The following is a 20589-nucleotide window of genomic DNA, read 5'->3' as shown; positions in this document are numbered from 1 at the left end:
TGCATTCAAAATTCCTTACCAACATGCTTTTCAGTACACTAAAACAATCTAAGAGTTTTTTAACGTATGTCAGAGACCTTAGTATGAAACTAATAGTATGTGAATTGCATAGTATTTATGTGATTTAGTTCAGTTATATTAAGGAAAGTGTGCAGAGATAAAACTGTTTCTCCAGCCGCTTCCAGGTTTTTGAACAGCTTCCTCCTTTGAAGCAACTTAGCACTGAAATGACAGTTCTGTTTTCACAGAGACTAAAATAAAAGATACTGTTGGGAGCCAGTACTGAATTCCAGGTGCCGGTATCAGTTCAAGTGTGGACGATACCCAACATTGATATTTATATACAGCAAATTAATGTTGAACTAATGATGTAAGAATTTTTGTTGAAAACGTAAATGAATTAACTAAAATCATCAGCAGAATGTAAATATTTTGTAGTTTTGACATTATAATGCCTGTGTATTGTATTACAGAGATATCTTATAGAGTTAGCATGCTAATTAGCATGCTAGCCCCCTCCTGTGCTGTCCAAAGCTCCTGTGCGAGTAGCTGGACTGCTAACTGAGCTAACTAGCTAAAGACGACTAGAGTTAGTAGCAGGTAGCGGTAATTATAGTGACAGTTGGACAATTGTTACATATTGCATCTTTGAATAAGGAAGAAGGTTTAATTTTAAGTGTTACCAAATATGGATATCTGTGTACAGTCTTCTGATTCGGTGGAAACCATCCAAACATACTTTATGAGGAGCTGGTTTATTTAAGTTTTGGCTCAAACTTGAGACAAATTCTGCCATTTCCCACTCACAAATGTATGATAATCTACGGTACATTCTGTCTCGTTCCATATTTATTAGAGCAGCCTCACCGGATGATGGTAAACACAAGTCAACATATTCAACTAGTTCATATTTCTGCTGGGAATACCAACACGCTTGGCATTAACATTTTTAGCCTCTGAAAAACAAACTCTGCTGCAACTTCGGGAGAAAAGCATCTACTATTTATAAGAATATTTCTACATCAGAATTCATTTGCAATTATAATCAAATCCCACTTACTCCCTTTTCTTTTTGCAGGATTATTAATGCTGCAACAACACATTTGGTTTTAATGGAGGGAAAATATGCAATGTCAGATGATTTTTATTTTTCTCCCCTCATTACGGCTGCAAATGCCGCTTTTTGTAAAATGCAGCAATCAGAACCACAAACAAGGGTCTTATTTATTCCATTCAGAGTTTACTTTCCCAAAAGCAAACCACACAAGCAATAAGGTCATTTCTGACTATTGGCTTATAGTGGAATACATTTGAATTTAAAGCACGAGGAATGAGCTCTTCAGATCATATTTCACACTAATCAATGCAGCCTTTGATTTTTAAATCAGACCTAAGAAGACTGATGCGTGGGAGGTATGGATCGGGATTTGAAGGACCAACCTGACACCAGAGTTTGACTAAATACTCGTTTTTTTGTAGAAAATCCTTATATTTGTCATGCCTGCTGGATATTTGTTTTCGTTTTTTGGAGCATGAATGTTTACGACTGAACCCATCATAGCCTTTGTAAGGTCTACAACACAAAGATAATCCTCCGTCATTATGACCCTGTTAAATAGGGAATAAAATCAAGCCGAATGGCTGTTGGACTGCAGACTTCCATTTCAGGGCTGTGCTGTGCAGTCTTGCAGCTCCTGAGTGTCAGACATTATCACCACCACTACCCTCAACCTCACCCTGCCCCTTGTGACAATTACTGCCCTACCTCCCTATTCAGCACGTAATGAGAAAACTGACTGATCGATTTCTGTCCAGCCAGTAAAAGAGGGGAAGGAAGCGTTTGGATGTAGCACGGCCGAGACTCTGAGGGACAGAACTGCAGTATACACGTGTCAAAATTCATAATTTCTTTAGGTGTTTTGATGGGAGATAAATGGCATGCAAAGACAAATATTACATGTCTGATGCAGAGAGCGGTACCATATCTGAATAAAGGTCTGGTTTAGGTCTGCAACAAGCAATTATTTTCATTATCGATCAGCCCTTGTGACAATTTCCCAAAGCCCTCGTTGACATATTGAAATTGCTTGTTTTGACAGAAACAACAGTCAAAAAAAGAGAAAACAACAAATGTCTCTTTTTATTGCCAATGTAGACGTAGAAAACATGCAGATATTCACATTTAATCAGATGGAAGTGGTGAAATTTGGCACTTTGCTCACTGGCTTGCGGAGGAGTCGACTGATTTTAGCACTGCACGTCTGCTGGACTGTTTCTTTTGGTTCAGTTCATTTTTATTTCTTTTTAATGCCCTGCCTTCTTGTCAAAACCTGCCGTCTACATTACCGACAAAAGACACTCAACCCCTGACAGTTCAGTTTGAGATTAAACACACAGTATGTAGCTTCTGCCGGTAGTGGTCTCTTAATTGAAACAATAATAACACCTTGATGGGAGTTGTTGCCTGTATTGTTAAACCGACATTGCTGTTAAAAGTCTGTCTTCAAGACTCAAGCAAAAATATTCACAGAGGAGGGTAATGTATTTAAGTTTTAGTAACATTAATTTTAGTCACGTCCTTCCTCACTCTCCGGCATATCATCTGATGTTTCCCCAGAGGTTATAGCAAGAAGCGACCAAATAAAATGCAGATTTCTCCAAATGTGAACATTTGAAAAGATTTATATATATATATATATATATATATATGTTGGATATATTTGCGATAAGGTGACTACACAGCTACCATCCACCTCACTTCTAGCCAACATGATACCTTGCATGAATTGGGTTCCAGAACTGGTGATGTATGCTATGCTAGTAGCAGCTAATGTTGTCTCACGCAGCTAGCCTAAAACAGCGAGGATAATGGAGGACGGATAAACTCACTTATTTCTAACTCCATTGCTGGGATTAAATCTTATTTTTTCTAAATTGTAGCTTTCTGGTGTCAACTGATGCCGACTCAAGCGACATCACTCGAGGTAAGTCATCAGATTTCAGGCAGCTTGAAAGGCTTGTAAAAGCTCATTTATGCTCCCTTTGCGTACTAAAACAGAGACGTCTGTTTCACTGTCGCTGCCGACATGGTTCCATGTGCCCTTCATGTTGGTACAGGTCTTAAGTAAATCAACCTCAAGAAAGCGCCACATGGACCTCCAACCGACAGAGCAGGCTAACAGGCTAATGATGGCTCCAGTTATGACATTGAAACAAGTCATTTCCCAGGAGTTGTGACTTAAAAAAAAATGTATTCACTGTTTTACAGACAATTCTTTCACAAAGTAAGCTTGTGGGGAAAGAGTGTTTTTGGGCCGCATGTGTGCATCACATGGCGATGTAACTGGCCACCGCGCAGAAACTTGCTTGAAACCATGCCACTTTTCCCGCCTTTTTTAAAAGGTCGTCCTCTCGTCCAGTGGTGACGTCTTTCTTGAACTATTGGCTACATGGCTACACTGCCCACCGCAGAGATTTCAGAAAACGCGCATGAACGCAGACAAAATGAACGCAAAGTACAGATAGATGGCGACGTAGAACTTTAAGACTCCTCCTTTATAACCGCTGATTCATTTTCTGCCAGGTGACTAATGAAAATTATATATACTTATAAATGTGAGGGCTATAGGAGTGTCCGCACGTGTTAGCGTGAGGCTGGCTCGGCACATTTGTTACAACAACTGTTGTGGTGCCCCGCGTGACAGCACAGGGCTTGTAAAAGCACTCCCCACAAACTGCTGCACGTTCCAATAAATTCATCTTGATTTATTATTCCTTTGACTGATTACACGGATGTAAATATTCAGCGGTGAAATATATAGTCGGTGGGGTGACAGTGCGTCTCTCCCCCTCCGGAGCACCGCCATGCTGTCCTGTTGGGTCAGAGCTCCACTGCCACTCACAATTATTTATTAGGCTACATATTCACTCTCTATCCATCACCGTGTGGCCACCCGCTCCGGTCACATCTCTTTATGTTTATTACAGTGTCCCACCTTCCTCGAGGAGGGATGATTGACGTGCTCGGAGAGGAACCGAGGTGGGACTTGCGCGCGCCCTCTTCTCCAATCGTGGCTCGAGGGGGGCGGAGGCTTTCCCATCCATGCTCTGGTTATGAGTCAGTTACCAGACGTAAGCGAAACAATAACAGTTGCTCGTGTTACTTTGTGGCCAAAAAAAGACAACCCTCTTCCACAGGCAAGTTGAGTCTTTTAGCGCGTGTTTCTTTCTTTTTTTTTTCTCTTCTGTTTTTTTTTTTTTGGTTGTTGTTGGGGTTTTTTTTTGTAGCGCGTCAAGCTCTCGAGTGTGCCGGAGGTTTCATAAGAGGAGCTCAGCGCGCTCCACTTTTAATCAGATTAGGAGCCTTTAATGTTCAACCCTGTGTCTTTTTTCTCTTCCTCTTCCTCTTCTTCTCCTCCTCCTCCTCCTCTTCGTCCTCCTCCTCCTCCTCCTCCTGCTTCTTCTTCTTTCTCCTTCCCTACAGTAGCGGGTGCAGGAGTGGCCAAAGCCAAAAGCAGCGATTCAGATCAGATTTCACCTAAAACCAGCTGGGAGAGACACCGAGAGAGGGAGCAGAGAGAGAGAGAGAGCGAGCAGAGAGAGGGTTTGTCAGTCTCCCTCCTCCCAAATCCAGAAAATCTTACCAAGGAAAAAAGGAGGAGTGTCGGTGCTGAGAGAGAGAGAGAGAGAGAGAGAGAGAGGAGAGAGGAGAGAGGAGGGAGAGAGAGACGCAGAGGAATCCAGAGGAATTTCCGAGGATATTTTTTTCTTCCCCCTTCTTTATTTTTTTCTCCTGTCCCCTCTCTCAGCCGCCTTTTTTTTTCTTTTTCTTGATATCTTAAAAAAAAAATATTTTTTAAAAGTTGGGAGAGGCGAGGACGAGCAGGGGAACCGTGGTCACCAAAAAAAAAAAAAAAAAAAAAAAAAGGATGGACGAGCAGCCGCGGTTGATGCACTCCCACGGGGTAGGCATGGCCGGACACCCCGGCCTGGCGCAGCATATGCAGGATGGCACGGCGGGGACGGACGGAGAGGGAAGGAAGCAGGACATCGGAGACATATTACAGCAAATAATGACCATCACAGACCAAAGCTTAGACGAAGCACAGGCGAGGTGAGGCTGCGAACACACACACAGAGAAAGATAGAAAACAAAAAACAAACACACACTTGTATTAATAATCGGAGAGCGGAAATATTAAGGCAGCGTTATTTGGTGATGGAGGAGGAGGAGGGGGGGAGATAATAACACTGGTTTGTATCAAGACTGCCTCCTAAATGAGAGCAATTACGCCCACTGAAGTGCCGTGACTGCGCGAAAAGCGACGAAAAGCACCCGCAAAAAAAAAAAAACTTCGCATTTGATCATTCTGAACAACTTTGGAGTTAATATTTGTAACCCAAAACTATTTAATTAACGTCTGGTGATTGTTGATTTTTTTTTGGGGGGGGGGACGATCTGCCGAGAGAGGGTTATTTATCTGTACACTGTGGAAGCAGTTTTCACGCACACTTCTTCCATTCCCCTTTTTACAAAAGGAGCTTCACATTGTTAATAACAGACGTGTTGCGGATCCCCTTCTGTAGGTATCATGGCTCATAATCGAACAGGATGTGGAGTTTACATTTGAGGCATGTCACAGTTGTGGTGCCACATGCAGGACTGTGTTGCTGTGATTAGAAAAATGTGGCATTTTTTTTTCTGTGTAGGTTGTGTCCTGATGTGACACAAATACAGAAGATTTAAAAAGCACACTGTAACATCACTGTAATGTGGCATCTTGTGGAGGATTCGGTGACATTTTGTAAGATTGACGTGGCTTTGTTGCTGTTGCCACTTGTTTGAGTGCTGATGCAAAGTGGTGTCCTGTCCATCTCTGCAGGAAACATGCACTGAACTGCCACAGAATGAAACCTGCCCTCTTCAACGTCTTGTGTGAAATAAAGGAGAAAACAGGTGAGTTCTGTTTTTCCCCCTGTACTTTCTTTTGTGTGCTGGGTTTTTTCTTGTCTCGTCCATGAGACGGTTGTCTGTTTTTTTTATGGTCTCTCATCTCAGAGCATCACTTTATGTTTCTTTTATTTTTCACAACCTCTCCGTAAAGAAGGTAGATTTATTGGTACAAAGCGCAGATCCGCTGTGATATTCCACCCTCCTCTTTTCCCCTTTAATGATTTGTGACTCCCTGATGGTTCTCTCGCTGACAAACGTCACACACCCTGCATGTGAACACCGCTGGCCCCAGATGAGGTGCTGTCACTGGGCTGGAGTGTTTTCATGCCGACGTTCGGGCCTTTTCAGGGGGACTGGGCTTTTTCTCACCCCTCTCTGTCTGTTTTCCTTGGCCCGAAAGCGAGCTGTTTTAAAAAACGCCGAGGCAGGTCAGAGGGATTTTTCTGTTTATGTTTGCAACAAGGGGGTCAAAGTCATGAAAAGGAATGTGTGAATTATCACTCTGCTTTAATGGCGGATTAAAACAGAAGAGGGGCTCACACGATGAAAGCCTGTGAATGTTCTCCGAGGGAGGTGGCAGGGCGCTGTCGTGCTCTTTTTTTTCTTTTTTTTTTTGTCGAAGGGGAGGAAATAAAACAAAAGATCCAATATAACCTTATCTGCGAACACAACTTTGAAGCCGCCTTTGAGGTTATTGAAGAGAAGCCTCGTCACTTTGTCCAGCCGTCGCTGCATTCACAGCCATGACAGGTGAAAACAAACACGAGGGGCTCGCGTTGGAGGCAATACCGCTTTCTCCTTGATTTTTTTTTGCCAACATTTCATACATGTGAGTCAGAGTTTGGCACAGGTTTTTGCAACAAAAAAAAGGAAGTAGAAGGAAGCAGCAGACACTTTGGGAATTTCACCAGAATTCACAAAAGGTTAAAGAGTGTGCTCTGTGAGGAGGAAGCTATAGTAGGCTGGGGCCCTGTTTCTAAATTGCAAGGCTTGGAAAAGTGAGAGAGTAATGCCTGGCTCTTTGTAAACTGTCTGGCGTCTCCCTGGGTTCAACCAGAGTTCGTTTCCAAAAAGAAGAACAAAGTGACTTGGACCTTTTCCTGGCTTTTCCCCCCTGCCTCTCCTCTCTTCCCACCGTTCTTGGCAACCGGCATTTCACAGAGCTCCTGACGAGAGAGAGAGCTCCCCCCCCCCCCACTCGGCCTGCAAATTCTCTTCCCCCTCGGTTAGGACCAAGTTTGGAAATGAGCATAATTCAACGCAGTTTATATTTTCTCTCCTGTAAAAAAAAAAGAATAAGAATCTATTGATTCAGTTATATTTACCCAACGTGTAGCTGAAAAACATGCTGACAAAAAACCACAAATCAGCATGCTCTAAATGGACTGCATTGTTTTTTTTTGCGAACAGACAGAAAGGGCATTTAAAAGTTTAAGAATAACCACGAAACAATTTGTGTGAGAATCGAGACTTAATGGCTGCCTCGCTTGTGTCCTCCCCTGTCTGCGTTTGAAGAGCTGAGCTGCGGCTCATCTTCGCCCATAGGAGGTTTGTGCAGACGAAACTGAAAATCCCTTTCACTGCAGTGACAGAGAAAATGACTCAAACCTTCACCATGGCATTTACAGCCAAATGTGCTGAGTGCAGTGTATGCGCGCCGAGTACAGCCTGTAATTTGTCAGGTCCTTTTTTTATATTCTTTATAAAGAGTCAGCTTCTCCCCGCTTTCCTACATTGTTGCAGTCAGAGTGTCTTTTAGCAAGGAGGAGTCGAGCACGGCGGCTCGGGCTCGAAAGCAGCCCCTCGCCTCGACCTTTTGCTGAAAGGGAGGAAACATTTCTCCAGATCGTATATCATGTGTTGCATGTAGTTATTCACATGTGCGTCCTCTTCGTGGAATATCGCGGGCGTGTGAGTGTTGACAGCGGTAATACGGGACATTGCAGCAGCGAGGTGTCCATTGGCAAGCAGCTGACAAACAAGGCGGGAGTGCATGCCAATAGCGGACAGAGCAGGCCTTAACTGATGACCCCACCCCACCCCTCCGCCTGTATATTTGTGCCGGGGTCGAGCCTCGTGTCGCGCCGGGAGAGTATTTAGCAAGCTTAAACAAGCTCAGGTTTGCATGCTGGGATATGAGAAGCGAACGGCGGAGGCTTGTGTTACCTCTCACAGACGTTCCTTTCGGCCGCCGGTGTTGTGTTTCACGAAAATGTTTTGCCCCCCCGTCTCCGTCTCCGACTGCCGGCCCCCACTTCTTTTTTTTTTTTCTTTCTCTCTTTTTAACTGTCATCATTGTTTCTACAGTTCCTGAGAGCACTTAGCATTACTTTTCCTGTGTTTGCTTCACATCCTGCGAGGAGAGTTTTTGGAGAGCGTCTTTGTTTGTGTGGAACCATTACGCCGATGGAAGCTGGCACGTACAGGTTGACTAAGTAAGAGAAGCCAGACACCAAGTCAGTGTTTCTGGGTGTCAGATTTCAGGCCCTCTCCCTCTCCCTCTCCCTCTCTCTCGCTCTCTCTCTCCTCTGTGTCTCTCTATCTGTGGGCCTGCATGGGACTGTTTCGTCAGGCCACTCTGTGTCAGCAGCCTCACATTACCCCCTCGCAGGCTCGGGTCAGATGGAGAGCTCCTGCATGACTAATGTGATCAGACGGATAATGCATTACACCGCTTGAACTTATCAAAGCTGGAGACCTGCTGAATCAGTCGGTCCCTGCAAACTGCTAATTAGACGCGTACACAGGTTTTAGATACTCGTGACGGTGTTGGTCCGGTCACTTTTAAGTGTTTTTTTTTTTTTTCATCGTTAAAGTGCGCCGTTTGAAGACGAGCTGCAGTTAACAGATGCATTCATCATTAATTCATCTGATTACATTCTTGTTTGAATGACTGATTGTGTTTGAAGAAGGTGTAAAAAAACGGTCACAGTTGCACCTTCAGATGTCTCGTTTTATCTGATCAGCAGCCCGAAAATGCAAAGAATGTTGATTGTGCAGTGATAGAAAGCAGAGGGAAGCAGTGAATCGTCACACTGGAGGAGCTGGAAAAAACAAAACGTGTCTGTATTGTGTTTTGAAGAAATATTAATCGGAAGTGAAAGAACTTCTTGGACTGACTTTGTTTTTGTGCCTGAACAATCTAAATGAACAAACTCTTTGTTTTCATGGATGAATAAACAAACTCACCGTAAGGGACAATTTCATACTGTTTTATACTATTTGACACCTTTCTGTCTTCAGACTGTGTCCTGTGGCCCTTATTTTCCAGCTTGGAAAACAATACATATTTTCTGACTTAGTCTTATTACCTCATTATTATGTTGTAAATAGAAACATTTCTGGGTTTGTATTTCTTCTCCAAAGCTACATAGTGCCACTTTAAAGCAGCTGTGAATTCACTGGACAGCTCACTAATCCTTTAATTCACCGCTGTAGTCGGTAGGCTTGAAAAAAAAAAAAGGTGATAAAATGTCAAATTGCAATTTATGGTATATTTTGCGACATTAACATTAAACGTTGACGGAGGTGCTAGTCGGGCTCCCATGAAGCAGTGGATAGACTGGTCACTATGGCTCCCAGTGCTGCTGTTTTTCAGTATTTAATTGACATGGCTGTCCATGATGAGTTCAGGGGTTAGTGTTGCCTCTCTTTGTTACTCTCCTCTCATCTCCAGTGACAGATGGAGGCATTAGTCTCCAATGTGGCGCTGTCCTGAAACTAATGGCTATGTCCTTGGTTTTTCCCCGCGCTAGCTGGGAGACTGTATATCTGTCCCCGACTTGGAAGTGCCGAAGCAGCAGTTTATCCCCCCATGTTTTAGTTTCCACGGAAATAAGGCCGAACAGGACTCTGTCTGTTCTACCCCCCCCCCCCCACCATAAATGACTTCAAATAAATAACTTCAAAAAAGGAACCTGAAGTTTTTTCCTGGGAAAATGTTGCCGGGCTTTGATTTGCGAGTTTATAGGAAACTCTTCCTCCACTTAAACAGAAACGTTCCTCTAAGTGAATAATAACAAACATGCAATATATTTTTTACGAGTCGTCTGAGCAGAGATGTGGTGATTCTGAGTTTATCTTTTAAACATAAATAGCCTGGATTCCACTTTAACCACTGACATTTCCTCTGTATTCATGTTTAAACTTCACTATCACCGCGCTACAGAAGCAACAGTGTGTAGTTTTTTTTTTCTTTTTTTGCTGTTCCCTGTCCTCTGATGTAAACTCACTCGCAATTAGGATGGCTAATATATTATGCAAATGTTGACTGGCTTAATTGAGACATGTTAATCATGTTTTAAGAGGCTAATTACAGCCCTGTATATCTGAGGTGGGAGTAGTAATTAGCCGTGATAACAGATCTGGCTGTGGAATGGTCATATTCTGTGTGTCGACGTATGGCGAGGGAGTGTGTGCGTGCGTGTGTGCATTTGCCGTGTTTGTGAGGGCATAGGTAGGTCTTGGCAGACATAGCAGCTATTTTCCGTCTCTTTAAAGCCTCTAAACAAATTAAAGATGTTGATGTACATGAGAGTAAGTAGTTCAGAGGACTATTTTTTCCTCTGCATCCATTTTTCCCACATTTCACCTTCATGGGAAGCAGCAGGAAAGGACGGAGGAACAGAGATCCGTCGGCTCACCTCCTCAGGAGGAATGTGAACGCATCTCTATCTATAGTTGTCTCCGTCACTCCTCAGTCTGGTTATCTGATGCAGCAGTTCTGGCCATCCTGCAAACCGGGGCTTTTATACAAAGGCTGTGTTCTTAGTTTTCTGACAGAGATCATATTCGGATCCATTACACTAAGAATGCCTTCCCACTTATCGAATATAAAATTGCTTTAGAGAGGAAATTTGCTCTGTGGCAGAGTGGAGTTTCTTTTTTATCAGATGTTTGTCTCTGGAGCAGCTTTTAGTGTCTACAAAACAGCTCTGGTGACATTATTGCAGTTGCAATTGCCTCAGCCATTGTTTTTCTTATTGGTGCTGTTGGGATTTGATTGGATTTTCCGCAGTCTCGAGGAATTGCCTCACGCAGTAGGACCGCCGGACGCGTATATCCTCATATTGTTGCCGTTGAAACACCTGCAGATCTTATTACTGATATGTTCATGGGGCTCCAACTGTGTGCTGCAACTACCTCTGAATTACACTGTATTTTTTGTTATTTTTTCATAAATCTGTTTGGTTACATGTCACCTTCTTTCCCCTCCTCTGGTTGACTTTCATACAATAAAAATATGTAACTCGCACACTCAGGTTTTCTTGGGCTCTTTGATGGAGGTGGTTGCCCTGGCAGCTGATAACCTTTAATTCGAGGTGTGGGATCTCATTTCTCTGGCACCCTGCCACTACGATGTAAGTGGCGTGTTGGCAGCATGCTGGGGTTGTACAAAGGAACCCCCCTGACTTCGATGAACAGTCAAACATAAAATGGCAAGCGCTCTTCCCTGACTGACTTAGTAAAAATGACATAAATTAATACATGCTGCTTAAACGGGACCAAGATTAATGGTTGCCTTTCGCAGCGGCTTAGATCCACTGTCAGTCGCTGCTCGCTGCCCAGATGGAATCAACACCAATCAATGAGGCTACCCGACTCTCCCCGGATATCTGCTTAGGATGCTGAGTGGGATACACACACACACACGCGCGTGCGCGCGCACATACACACACAAGGTATAATATGCTAGATTTCAGCATTAGAATGTCTTAAAACAACTACGCATTTGCTTTGTTTTAATCTGTGTAATCCCAGAGGTGTCCAGCAATGTTCAAACCCAGAGGAAAACTGAATTTGTAGTAAAGGTAATAGTGCCCTTTGTTAATGGAGTCATATCCCCTTTACATCTTCTAGTTTCTTTTACTTCAGTGGTAAACACAAGAAAACACCATATCTGGGCTCCAGACTGCGACCATGTTGTCACATTCCGCTTCGGTTTTCAGAGAAAGTGCGACTAAATTTTGTACCCAGGAGCGCCCACTGATTTACAAAGATGTCCCCCATGATTTTGTTATTTTAATTCATCCTCCTCCTCACCATCATGACCACCACAGCAATAGAAACAACACAAAAGTGGGGTTTTAACATTATGTAAATGTAGTTAAAGCTATTTGTTATCAGTTAAAGTTATTTTTTAAATATCCGATTTAAGAGGTGCTGCTGCCTCCTTGTAAAATGTCAGGGAAAATGACTTTCTCCTAAAGCATCCCTTCACCTTATGACTTTTTCCTTTATGAAAGTACAGAACATTGTTATTTCCATAAATTGTTTATTGATCACCAAAGGATTTATCAGTAATTCAATTAACATGGTAAGTAATGCAAACATTTTGTGGTTCATAATGATTTAAGTGAAAACACCAGTTATGTAAACACCAGTGCCTGACCTGATCTCTTCAGTCAGAATTAAGAAATATTGTCTGTGTAAACACAGCTCATGTAGCGGCACAGTGCTTCATTTATGATGTCGTGTTGTGACACATTTTACATTCAACAAAAAAATCGCAGCCCTTCGAGATGGATATTTCACTTGGCTGCATTGCGATTATGATAATGTATCAATTAATTGTTCAACTCTTGACTCACAATCAAATATCTTTCTCCAGAACTGCTGATTCCACCTTAAATACATTTTGTGACTGGAGAGGTTGAAATATGTTGAACTTTGTGTTACTGGATAATGGAAACCCTGCGTTAGATAGTGACTAAGGATGTTGGCGATCGTGACTAAATACGTGAATACAACTTTTTGATACATTACTTCATCTGAGTTACGAAGGTTTTCTTGTTTAACATCAAATTAACAACAACTCAACCTCCTCAAACTACGCCTTTTGTTATCATTTCGATCGACCCCCTAGTGGCAGAAAGTACAAACAGTGTATTTAACTATATCCCGCAGACACATATACATTCAGGCAAAGGTATCATCATATAAAGACATGACTTGCACCCTGCTCGCTGCAGTATCTCTGCTCTTGTCCTCAGCATTTCTTCATATAAACTAGTAGGCATATCCTGTATTACTTCCCATACAGTGGGGTGTTCAATCAGGTGCCACAAAGTCAGATGGGGAAGAGCAGTGAGGCTGATGGCTCAGTAGTGATTGGATGTTTCAATTACTGATAGTAATGCCATGGTGTAGTGAGTCATGCAGTGCAGATAGCACCATTTATTTTAATCAGGACAGGGGGAGAGATGGGTGTGGATGTGTCTCCCTCGTTTCAGAGTACTTTCACATTTAGATGCAGGGGAGTGTGCTCGCTCTCTCGCTCTTTCTCTCTTTCTCGCTCTCTCTCTCGCTCTCTCTTTCTTTATTTCACACACATGCACCGACACACACACACACACACACACACACACACATGCACAGACACACACACACGCTCAGGTGGATTGAGAGTGGAGGAGAGGTTGCCTTGGGTAACGCATAGCGACAAGGTACTCTCTCGGTGAGCTATTCTAATTTATGTTAATAAACCTTGCTGTTGCTGTGAGAGACAAAGGGGCCACAGATGAGCCTTGGTAACCTCGGCACCTTCACTGGAAGGAAAGGCGCAGACAAAGAACAATGCAGAGACACACACACACACACACACACACACACACACACACACACACAGTCAGAGAGAAAAAGAGAGAGAAGAGATACCGAACTGTAGAGAAAAGACACAAATACTGTGGCGGAGAGCGATGATAAATTTAGCCACACAAAGAGTTGTTTTTGTGGCTGCAAAATCAAACAGCCTCACGCTGGCAATCTTCAGTGTGGTGTGTGGTATCTGCTGTTTCTGTGTGTGTGTGTGTGTGTGTGTGTGTGTGCGTGTGTGCGTGTGTGTGTGTGTGTGTGTGTTGGGGGGGGGGGGGTGTGGGGGGGGGCAGAAATAGGCAGGCAGGCTGTCTCTCGGGATTGGTGCTGCTAATTCCGTGGGGAATCTCTATAGAGACGCGGGGTGCTGCAGTTTTGGATCACTTCCCGGGGGCAGATGTGACACCACAGGTAGCGTTTAGCACAGTGGGGCGAGAGCACGAGCGTTAGCAGAGGTCAGCACTTGGCCTGGCTGCCTGGCACCAGAAAAGACCATCTCGGAGAGGCAGATAAGGGCCATTAAATGAGCTCCTGAGGTAGTGACGGCACATTGAGTCAAAAAGGGAAGCCCTCAGTGTGTATTAATAGAGACAAAAACTCTCCACAAAACTTGCTATAATGTCGACGTATATTGTAAAAGAAAAACAAGCAGCAAGTAAAAACTGCCATGTGGGTGCGACCCAGTAGATTGGAATTGGTGTTTCCCAAAGACCAAGATGACGTCCTAAAATGTCTTGCTGTGTCCACAACGTGAAGATATTCAGTTTACTGCCTAGAAGAGTAAAACCAGAACATTTGTCTGTATAAGAGGCTGCAACAATCAAAATACTCTGTTTCAATAAAATTTCTGGCATCTAACAAGGTGAAATATGTAAACTATTTCTCACAGTAACAACAATGAGGATTGATAACACGCTGATGCCTCCTCGCTGGTTCCCTCTTCTGTAGATCTCAGTATCCGAACCCAAAGAGCGAAAGCTGTGGGTTTCCTCTCTGCCGTCTGTCTGCCAGCTTGCCTTTGGCGGTGTTAGTTCTGGACAGTTAACTCCAACTGAAATTATGTTAATTGCTGTCATTTTCTTTTTTCTACTTGAGCATAATCAGCAAATTATATACTTCTGTTCATTTATTACCGAGCCACTTTTAACAGAGTTTTTACCCTTCAGAGATCAAAAGTTAGGACGTAGTTTGCTCTTATGATTTGTGTATACGTGTCGGCTTATGTGCACAAATGTAGATTATTAACCGTTTGTCTTTTTGTGTGATAGTGTGGTCGTTATGGTCTTAACATTATGTCCAGAAAAGTCCCGGTGGATGAATGTGTAGTGTCAGAATGAAAGAAAATGTCACTGCTCAGCGCTGTTATTGCTGTATTTATATCCTTTTTTAGATATTAGGTGTATGATTTCTGGCACTCACAGAGCTTAAACACTATAAAATTCTAGCACCATGCAAAAATGGCTATAGGTTTTTTGCCGCCTTTGTGTCAGAGATGTCTTTAGAGGCCATTTTTTGTGGCGTGATGTTTTAAGAAGACTCATTTCTCTAATTTATGATTTATTCACCGTATGAATACAGACAAATGAACAAAAAACACTATTTTAAGATAAACAGAAAATGCAGGAATCCTCTCCAAAGCACGGTCCAATTTTTGTATTCTGTTTATTGCTGTCATTTTTTATCTTCAATTTTATGCTGGATTATATTCCCCTGTAATCACTCAGTGTGTTTATGTGTGTATATGTGCCATATGTGTGTGAATGTGTGAATAGGCAGTAACCCACTGACGAAGATAAAGCGTGAGGTTGGACAGGGAAGTGTAATTTTTTACATTTCGCGTGTAGTTTTGCAAAGAACTCTCTTGTTACGAGTTGAACATCAACACAAACATAAGGATGTACTGTGTGGTCACCTGCACCCGGAGGTACAATTAGTCGAAGTAATGAACAGTTGTATTTTACTGTACTCACCACAGGAAGACAGGAACACAACTCTCTAGGATTTTGATTTGTATACACATGTTGTCTTCTCTCACTCATCACTTCCAAATCCCAAAAAACAAAAAAAAAACGAAAAGAAAACAGTATTTACTTAAAAACATTTAATCCTCCCTGTCTGTTATGTTTCATCATCCATCTGTTAGGCCATTAGGGGCGCGAGCATGTTCAGCCTATATCACGATACACAATATATATCTCGATATTTGAAATTGCGACAGTGATATTGCGACAAAAGTCTTGCGATAACCATTTGTACTTTCACACAATATTACCACAATTCAACTTGTGATACATAATCATCATAGACGCCTGTATAATGACTAAGTGGGTAAAGAGAATTGTTAGAACAGTCAGAAAATTACATCTCTTGAATGTACACCTACTTGATATATCAAGTAGAGTCCGTACGATATATTGGTTTGCTGATATTATTGGCAGATCACAGACAGTATGACTCACTTTTAAGAGATTGTAATGCAGAAAAAGATACATGTGGTAATTTAGAATTAATACAATTTCTGTGAATTTTGCTGTTACATTGCTCTGATGTCATTTTGGATGATGCATTTTATTATTAAACAGAAAAACGTCCTGCGTCCTGTAACTTGTCGTTTCACAAGTGTTTCATGATCTCATTCGAGGAACCATTGTCGAATATTTTACAGACATTGAAATCGGAATTTCAGTGTGGTGAACAGTCTCTAATATAAAGATGTGTGTGTGTATATATATATATATATATATATATATATATATATATATCGTTAAATCATGATGCCAATTTTAATATGGACATCCTACTGAGCATAACATTACGATACACCGTACAGTTTGTTCAGCAGGGTGATACCTACAGCCTGGTACATAAAATTGGTGGAGGTGGTCATAGCGTTGAAGAATGGGGTTTTAAATGAATATTGATTTAGTGATCTAAGATTATTTATGAGTGGATTTTTACCAAAACATAAGACATGAGGACACGTAGTTGAACGCATTTTAGACATTCATTTCTTATTAAAGAAGTGTAGCATAGATTACCTATGTAGCAATTAGCTATTTTCATCATAACGATACTGACTTTATTTTGGTGCAGTTTTTCTGAGAGATCTGTATGTATCGTCTTTCATCTATGAAGATAATCTGAGCAGACATGCAGCACGCTTGGTGTTAAAATGGCAGATGTCCAGTTTATTTATTTTTTTGCTTTTATATAAAAGGCACCTTCACTCGAGCGGCAGTGTGTCTGTGTCAAGTTCACTTTGAGCCTCTTACAATTAGTCGTTCTTATTCATGCTCCCGCCAGTCGTTCGTTCGTGAGATTTGAAACGATGACCTCGTGCCTTCACACATGCCTCGCGCGCCTCCGGGCGAGCTTCTTCTTCTCCTTCTATTATATTTTATTCGGCTTGCTGGCACCACCTTGTAGCCTGTTTTATTAGACATGTCCTTCAGCACCATGTTTAGCAGTCTCCTCCCCTAAACACATAAAATTCCTTTATGTTCCTATTACTTGAGTTTATGAAGAGCGTCTTCGGCTCCCCTCCCTGCTGATAAGATCATATTGATAGATTGATATTGGGAGAGCTGCAGTGTGATAAAGGCGCGGAGGTTAAGAGCTTCTTGGATAGTTTAACCTTGATAAAACAGTTGTTTCAGTGAGGCTGATTTTGCCCCATCCGTCTTCATCCGTCAGGGCCCCGCTGAAGTATGCAAATGAAGGCAGTAGAGGGAAGCGCCGTGTGCGGTTAAATGGGGCGTTGCGAATGTGCGGTGTACCGCGCCGACGGGGTGATACTACTTACTGTCCAAATTTAGTGTGTCTCTTCTGAAACACCACCCCCCCCCCGACACACACACACCACCTCCTCTCTCTTCCTTTTTGTCTGCATTTCAAGAATATATAGAGCCCCGAGAGGAACTGTGGCCTCTCGTAAAATGATTACAGCTGTGGCAGCAGCAAAGCACTTTACGCTCGTACATGTGTTTGTGCAGATTTTAATGTTTTGGAGCAGGAATTTAGTGACTGCGGAACAGTGTGTTATCCTTTTTTATTTGTGTCTGTGCGTGCGTGTGTGTGCGCGCTATCTGTATTTACATGTTGCAGCCGGTTTTATTGCACATACATTTTAGAATATGGCTGTTTATTGCGATAATTAGCGAGTCTGGAGGTGTGAGGGTAATAATCTTTATGATAATAACTGTTTATGCCTTAACACCGCTCTCCATTCACGGTTTACGTTGCTCGGGCAGCTTCATTTGCCTGATTGGTTTTGTACCTACTCAGCAGCATTAGGGATGTTTTTTTTGTTGTTTTTTTTATGCGAGTGTGTGTGTGTTTGATTCTCTCATTTATCTCATGTGTCGGCATATTGATTGATTCCCCCGCTCACTCATTATTTTGTTCTGTTCTTCACAACTCATTTTCGGAGAGGGGGCCAGCGCCGAAGCCAGAAACAGATACCGTGTCTCTTCTCTAGCCACCACACACATAAAGCTGTCAATCAGGAGCTTTCCTGGCTGCCCTTTGTTATGGAACGCCAGCTCTGTGGGTGGGTCCTCCTGGGTGATAGATGGCTCCGAGAGCCTATCGGACTGCAAGGAGCATCCATCTCTGTCTGGAGCCTGTTAAACAAGCTTGGGAAAGCAGCCATGTAGTCCTAACCACCACTGGCCTCCACTAAAAAACCCCATTAACATTAATGAAGGATAGCTTTAAAAGTTCTTCAGTAATAGGCTTGAATTGGATTTATGAGTCAGATAGTTTGCCAGAGAGTACGTCATGAAAAATGCCACTGGTGGATAAATGGAAATGAGCATTTGAAAGGTCTTGGGACAGTGTTTCAGCAAGGATTTCAGAAATCTTTTTCTTTTTTTTTTCTCTCTCTCTATCTTGCCCCTCAATCATTTTCCCTCCAGGTTCAAATCAAGCTTCAGAGTGGCTGTGAGCGGGAGAAGCAAGGTGTTTGATGCTTTAAGTGACTGCAAAGATAAAGCTGCTCATCTTACGCACAGTGCCGCTGCTTCTAGAGAGAGAAAAAAAACAAGTTCTTAATACTTTTTTTTTAAAGGCCTTTCATTCCAGGTGGCACTGGCCATTTCAATATCTTGGAACTACCACTTTACCTGTCTGCAAGGTCCCTATAGATGGCTGATGTGAAACTGCCATTAGCCAGCCAATTCCTCAGCCACAGATTACTGTGCCACTACGTAGTAATCACAATGTTGAAAAAGGTCTGATTGCACTCCATCCAACCTACAAAGTGTGGCTTAAATGGGTTTTTCGAAGGTCTGCACTTGGTTGTTGGTGTGTCATCATAGTGCATTAGGACTGTCAGAGGCAAAATGGCAGTTTTTTTTTTTTTAAACCTTTCATTTCATGTGAATGTTAAAAGGATGCAGAAATACACTCAGATTCCGAGGGAAACGAGGCCTCATGACATCATGCCTACGTGCTGCAGCACGTCAAACCATTTAACGCTCCCGTCGAAAAAAATACTTATTATAATTATGACACATTTGATGCCCCCCCTTCCTTTCTCTCTTTCTTCTTCTTCTTCTTCTTCTTCTTCTTCCCTCCTCCTCCTCCTCCTCCTCCAATCTCATGGCTAGTCTGCTCCCCGCTAACCTCTGATGTCATTAGCGTTGGAGGGAGGCTGAAGGGAGACAGGGGTTGCTATTCTTAATGAATTCCACTGTGTCTTTGCACTCCCCCACCTAGTTAACCCCCCCACCCACCACCACCACCACCGCCAGTGCTCAAGGTGTCAAATTAGAGCAGCTGGAAAAAGGGGAGAACACGGAGATGGACAAGGTACATCTCATCCCCACCCTCATTTCCTCACTCTCCTTCAAAGCGCCTCATATAACACGATACTCATGAATAGTATCCATGTAGCAACTATGCAAAGATGGCGGGATGCACTCCGCTTGTTCACTTTCATGATTGAGAAGCTGCAGATTATTAATTGTTACTCTCACAGTGCTGTGCATTGAAAACAAGAGCTGAAGGGAGGATTCACCATCAAGTACTTTCACTACAGTACAGCATCTTTTATTCATGCTTACCAAGACTACACTCAAAAGGTACTCAGCTACAAGAATGAAAAGCAGATGCATTTAAAGAACTAGAAGTAAAAATGATTAAAATTAAAGGGGCTTGTTTGGTCTTGGCGGAGGTATGCGCTCTACTGAGTGCCGCTCCAGTTGCTGGTGCATAAATACATAAGCAGTAATTTAATGTTGCAGCTGGTCGGGTGGGAGCTAATTTTATCTATTTTATTTATACGCTGCTGTACTTCTGAATTTGTTCTCAGCCTTTCTCGGCTCGTAACCTTTAAAGTGAAGAATGTGACGACTTCTTCCTTCGACACATGTCGCTGATGCACTTCACCCGAAGAGAGATTCTTCCCTCGAAACATCTTGCTTTGATTGATGCGAGTAATCGTTAGTTACCATTAAAGGTATATGGTCAGTGTTTCACAGAATAGATTAGTGAAGCATCGGTATACGTAAATATACATTTGTGCAGCTTTTTTATCAAATGTATCATCTCAGGACCCTTCAAGGTTTCCTGTGACTGTCTGACTGTTGACCTTCGGAACAATAATTATATTAGCAATATTAAAAGTACTGTAGAAGTAGCTCAGAATATCACTTGAGTCCACTGTAAATTTCAAAAGTTGAATGACTTTACTTTAAAGGTGACCTTTACTGATAATATAAATAAAGTAGAGCTTAAAAGTTTCAGCAACTTAAAGTGATAAGTCTACTTTAATCTGTCTCGTCGATCCCTTTGTCAGATTTGACAGTGTGGTTCCTTTCTGTGATTTTAAGTGACTTTCTTATAGAGCTGCAATAATTTAGCGATTGGTTGTCAGCTATTAGATTAATTGACAACTATTTTGATAATCGATTAATTGATTTTGGTGTTTTTTCAAAAGGAAAATAGTCAAAATTGTCAAATTCTAGTTTCCAAGAAAATTCCAGCAGCCAATAAACTGATTAAGAAGTAATAAAAAGACATTTGATGTCATCTTGTCAGCA

The 20589-nt window shown here is 42.3% G+C and overlaps 1 protein-coding gene across 9 annotated transcripts in view; it reads left to right on the top strand.

Annotated features, from left to right (window-relative positions):
- LOC119010968 (pre-B-cell leukemia transcription factor 1-like) overlaps positions 1-20589 on the top strand; it is an 88479-nt gene that overhangs the window by 30633 nt on the left and 37257 nt on the right. For 6 of the 9 annotated variants that reach the window (XM_037083650.1, XM_037083648.1, XM_037083649.1 and 3 more), the window contains 2 exons: positions 4484-5113; positions 5883-5956. In XM_037083650.1, the coding sequence (XP_036939545.1) occupies positions 4929-5113; positions 5883-5956 (259 nt within the window). In that variant the 5' untranslated portion in view covers positions 4484-4928. The remainder of the gene's footprint in view (positions 1-4483; positions 5114-5882; positions 5957-20589) is intronic. The other 3 variants (XM_037083645.1, XM_037083647.1, XM_037083646.1) reach the window with 1 other exon arrangement.

Source organism: Acanthopagrus latus, chromosome 21 (genome assembly GCF_904848185.1).
Source record: "Acanthopagrus latus isolate v.2019 chromosome 21, fAcaLat1.1, whole genome shotgun sequence".
In the NCBI taxonomy this organism is placed as follows: Eukaryota; Metazoa; Chordata; class Actinopteri; order Spariformes; family Sparidae; genus Acanthopagrus; species Acanthopagrus latus.
Note: the sequence above shows the minus strand (reverse complement) of the source record. Positions and strands in the feature narration are given on the sequence as shown.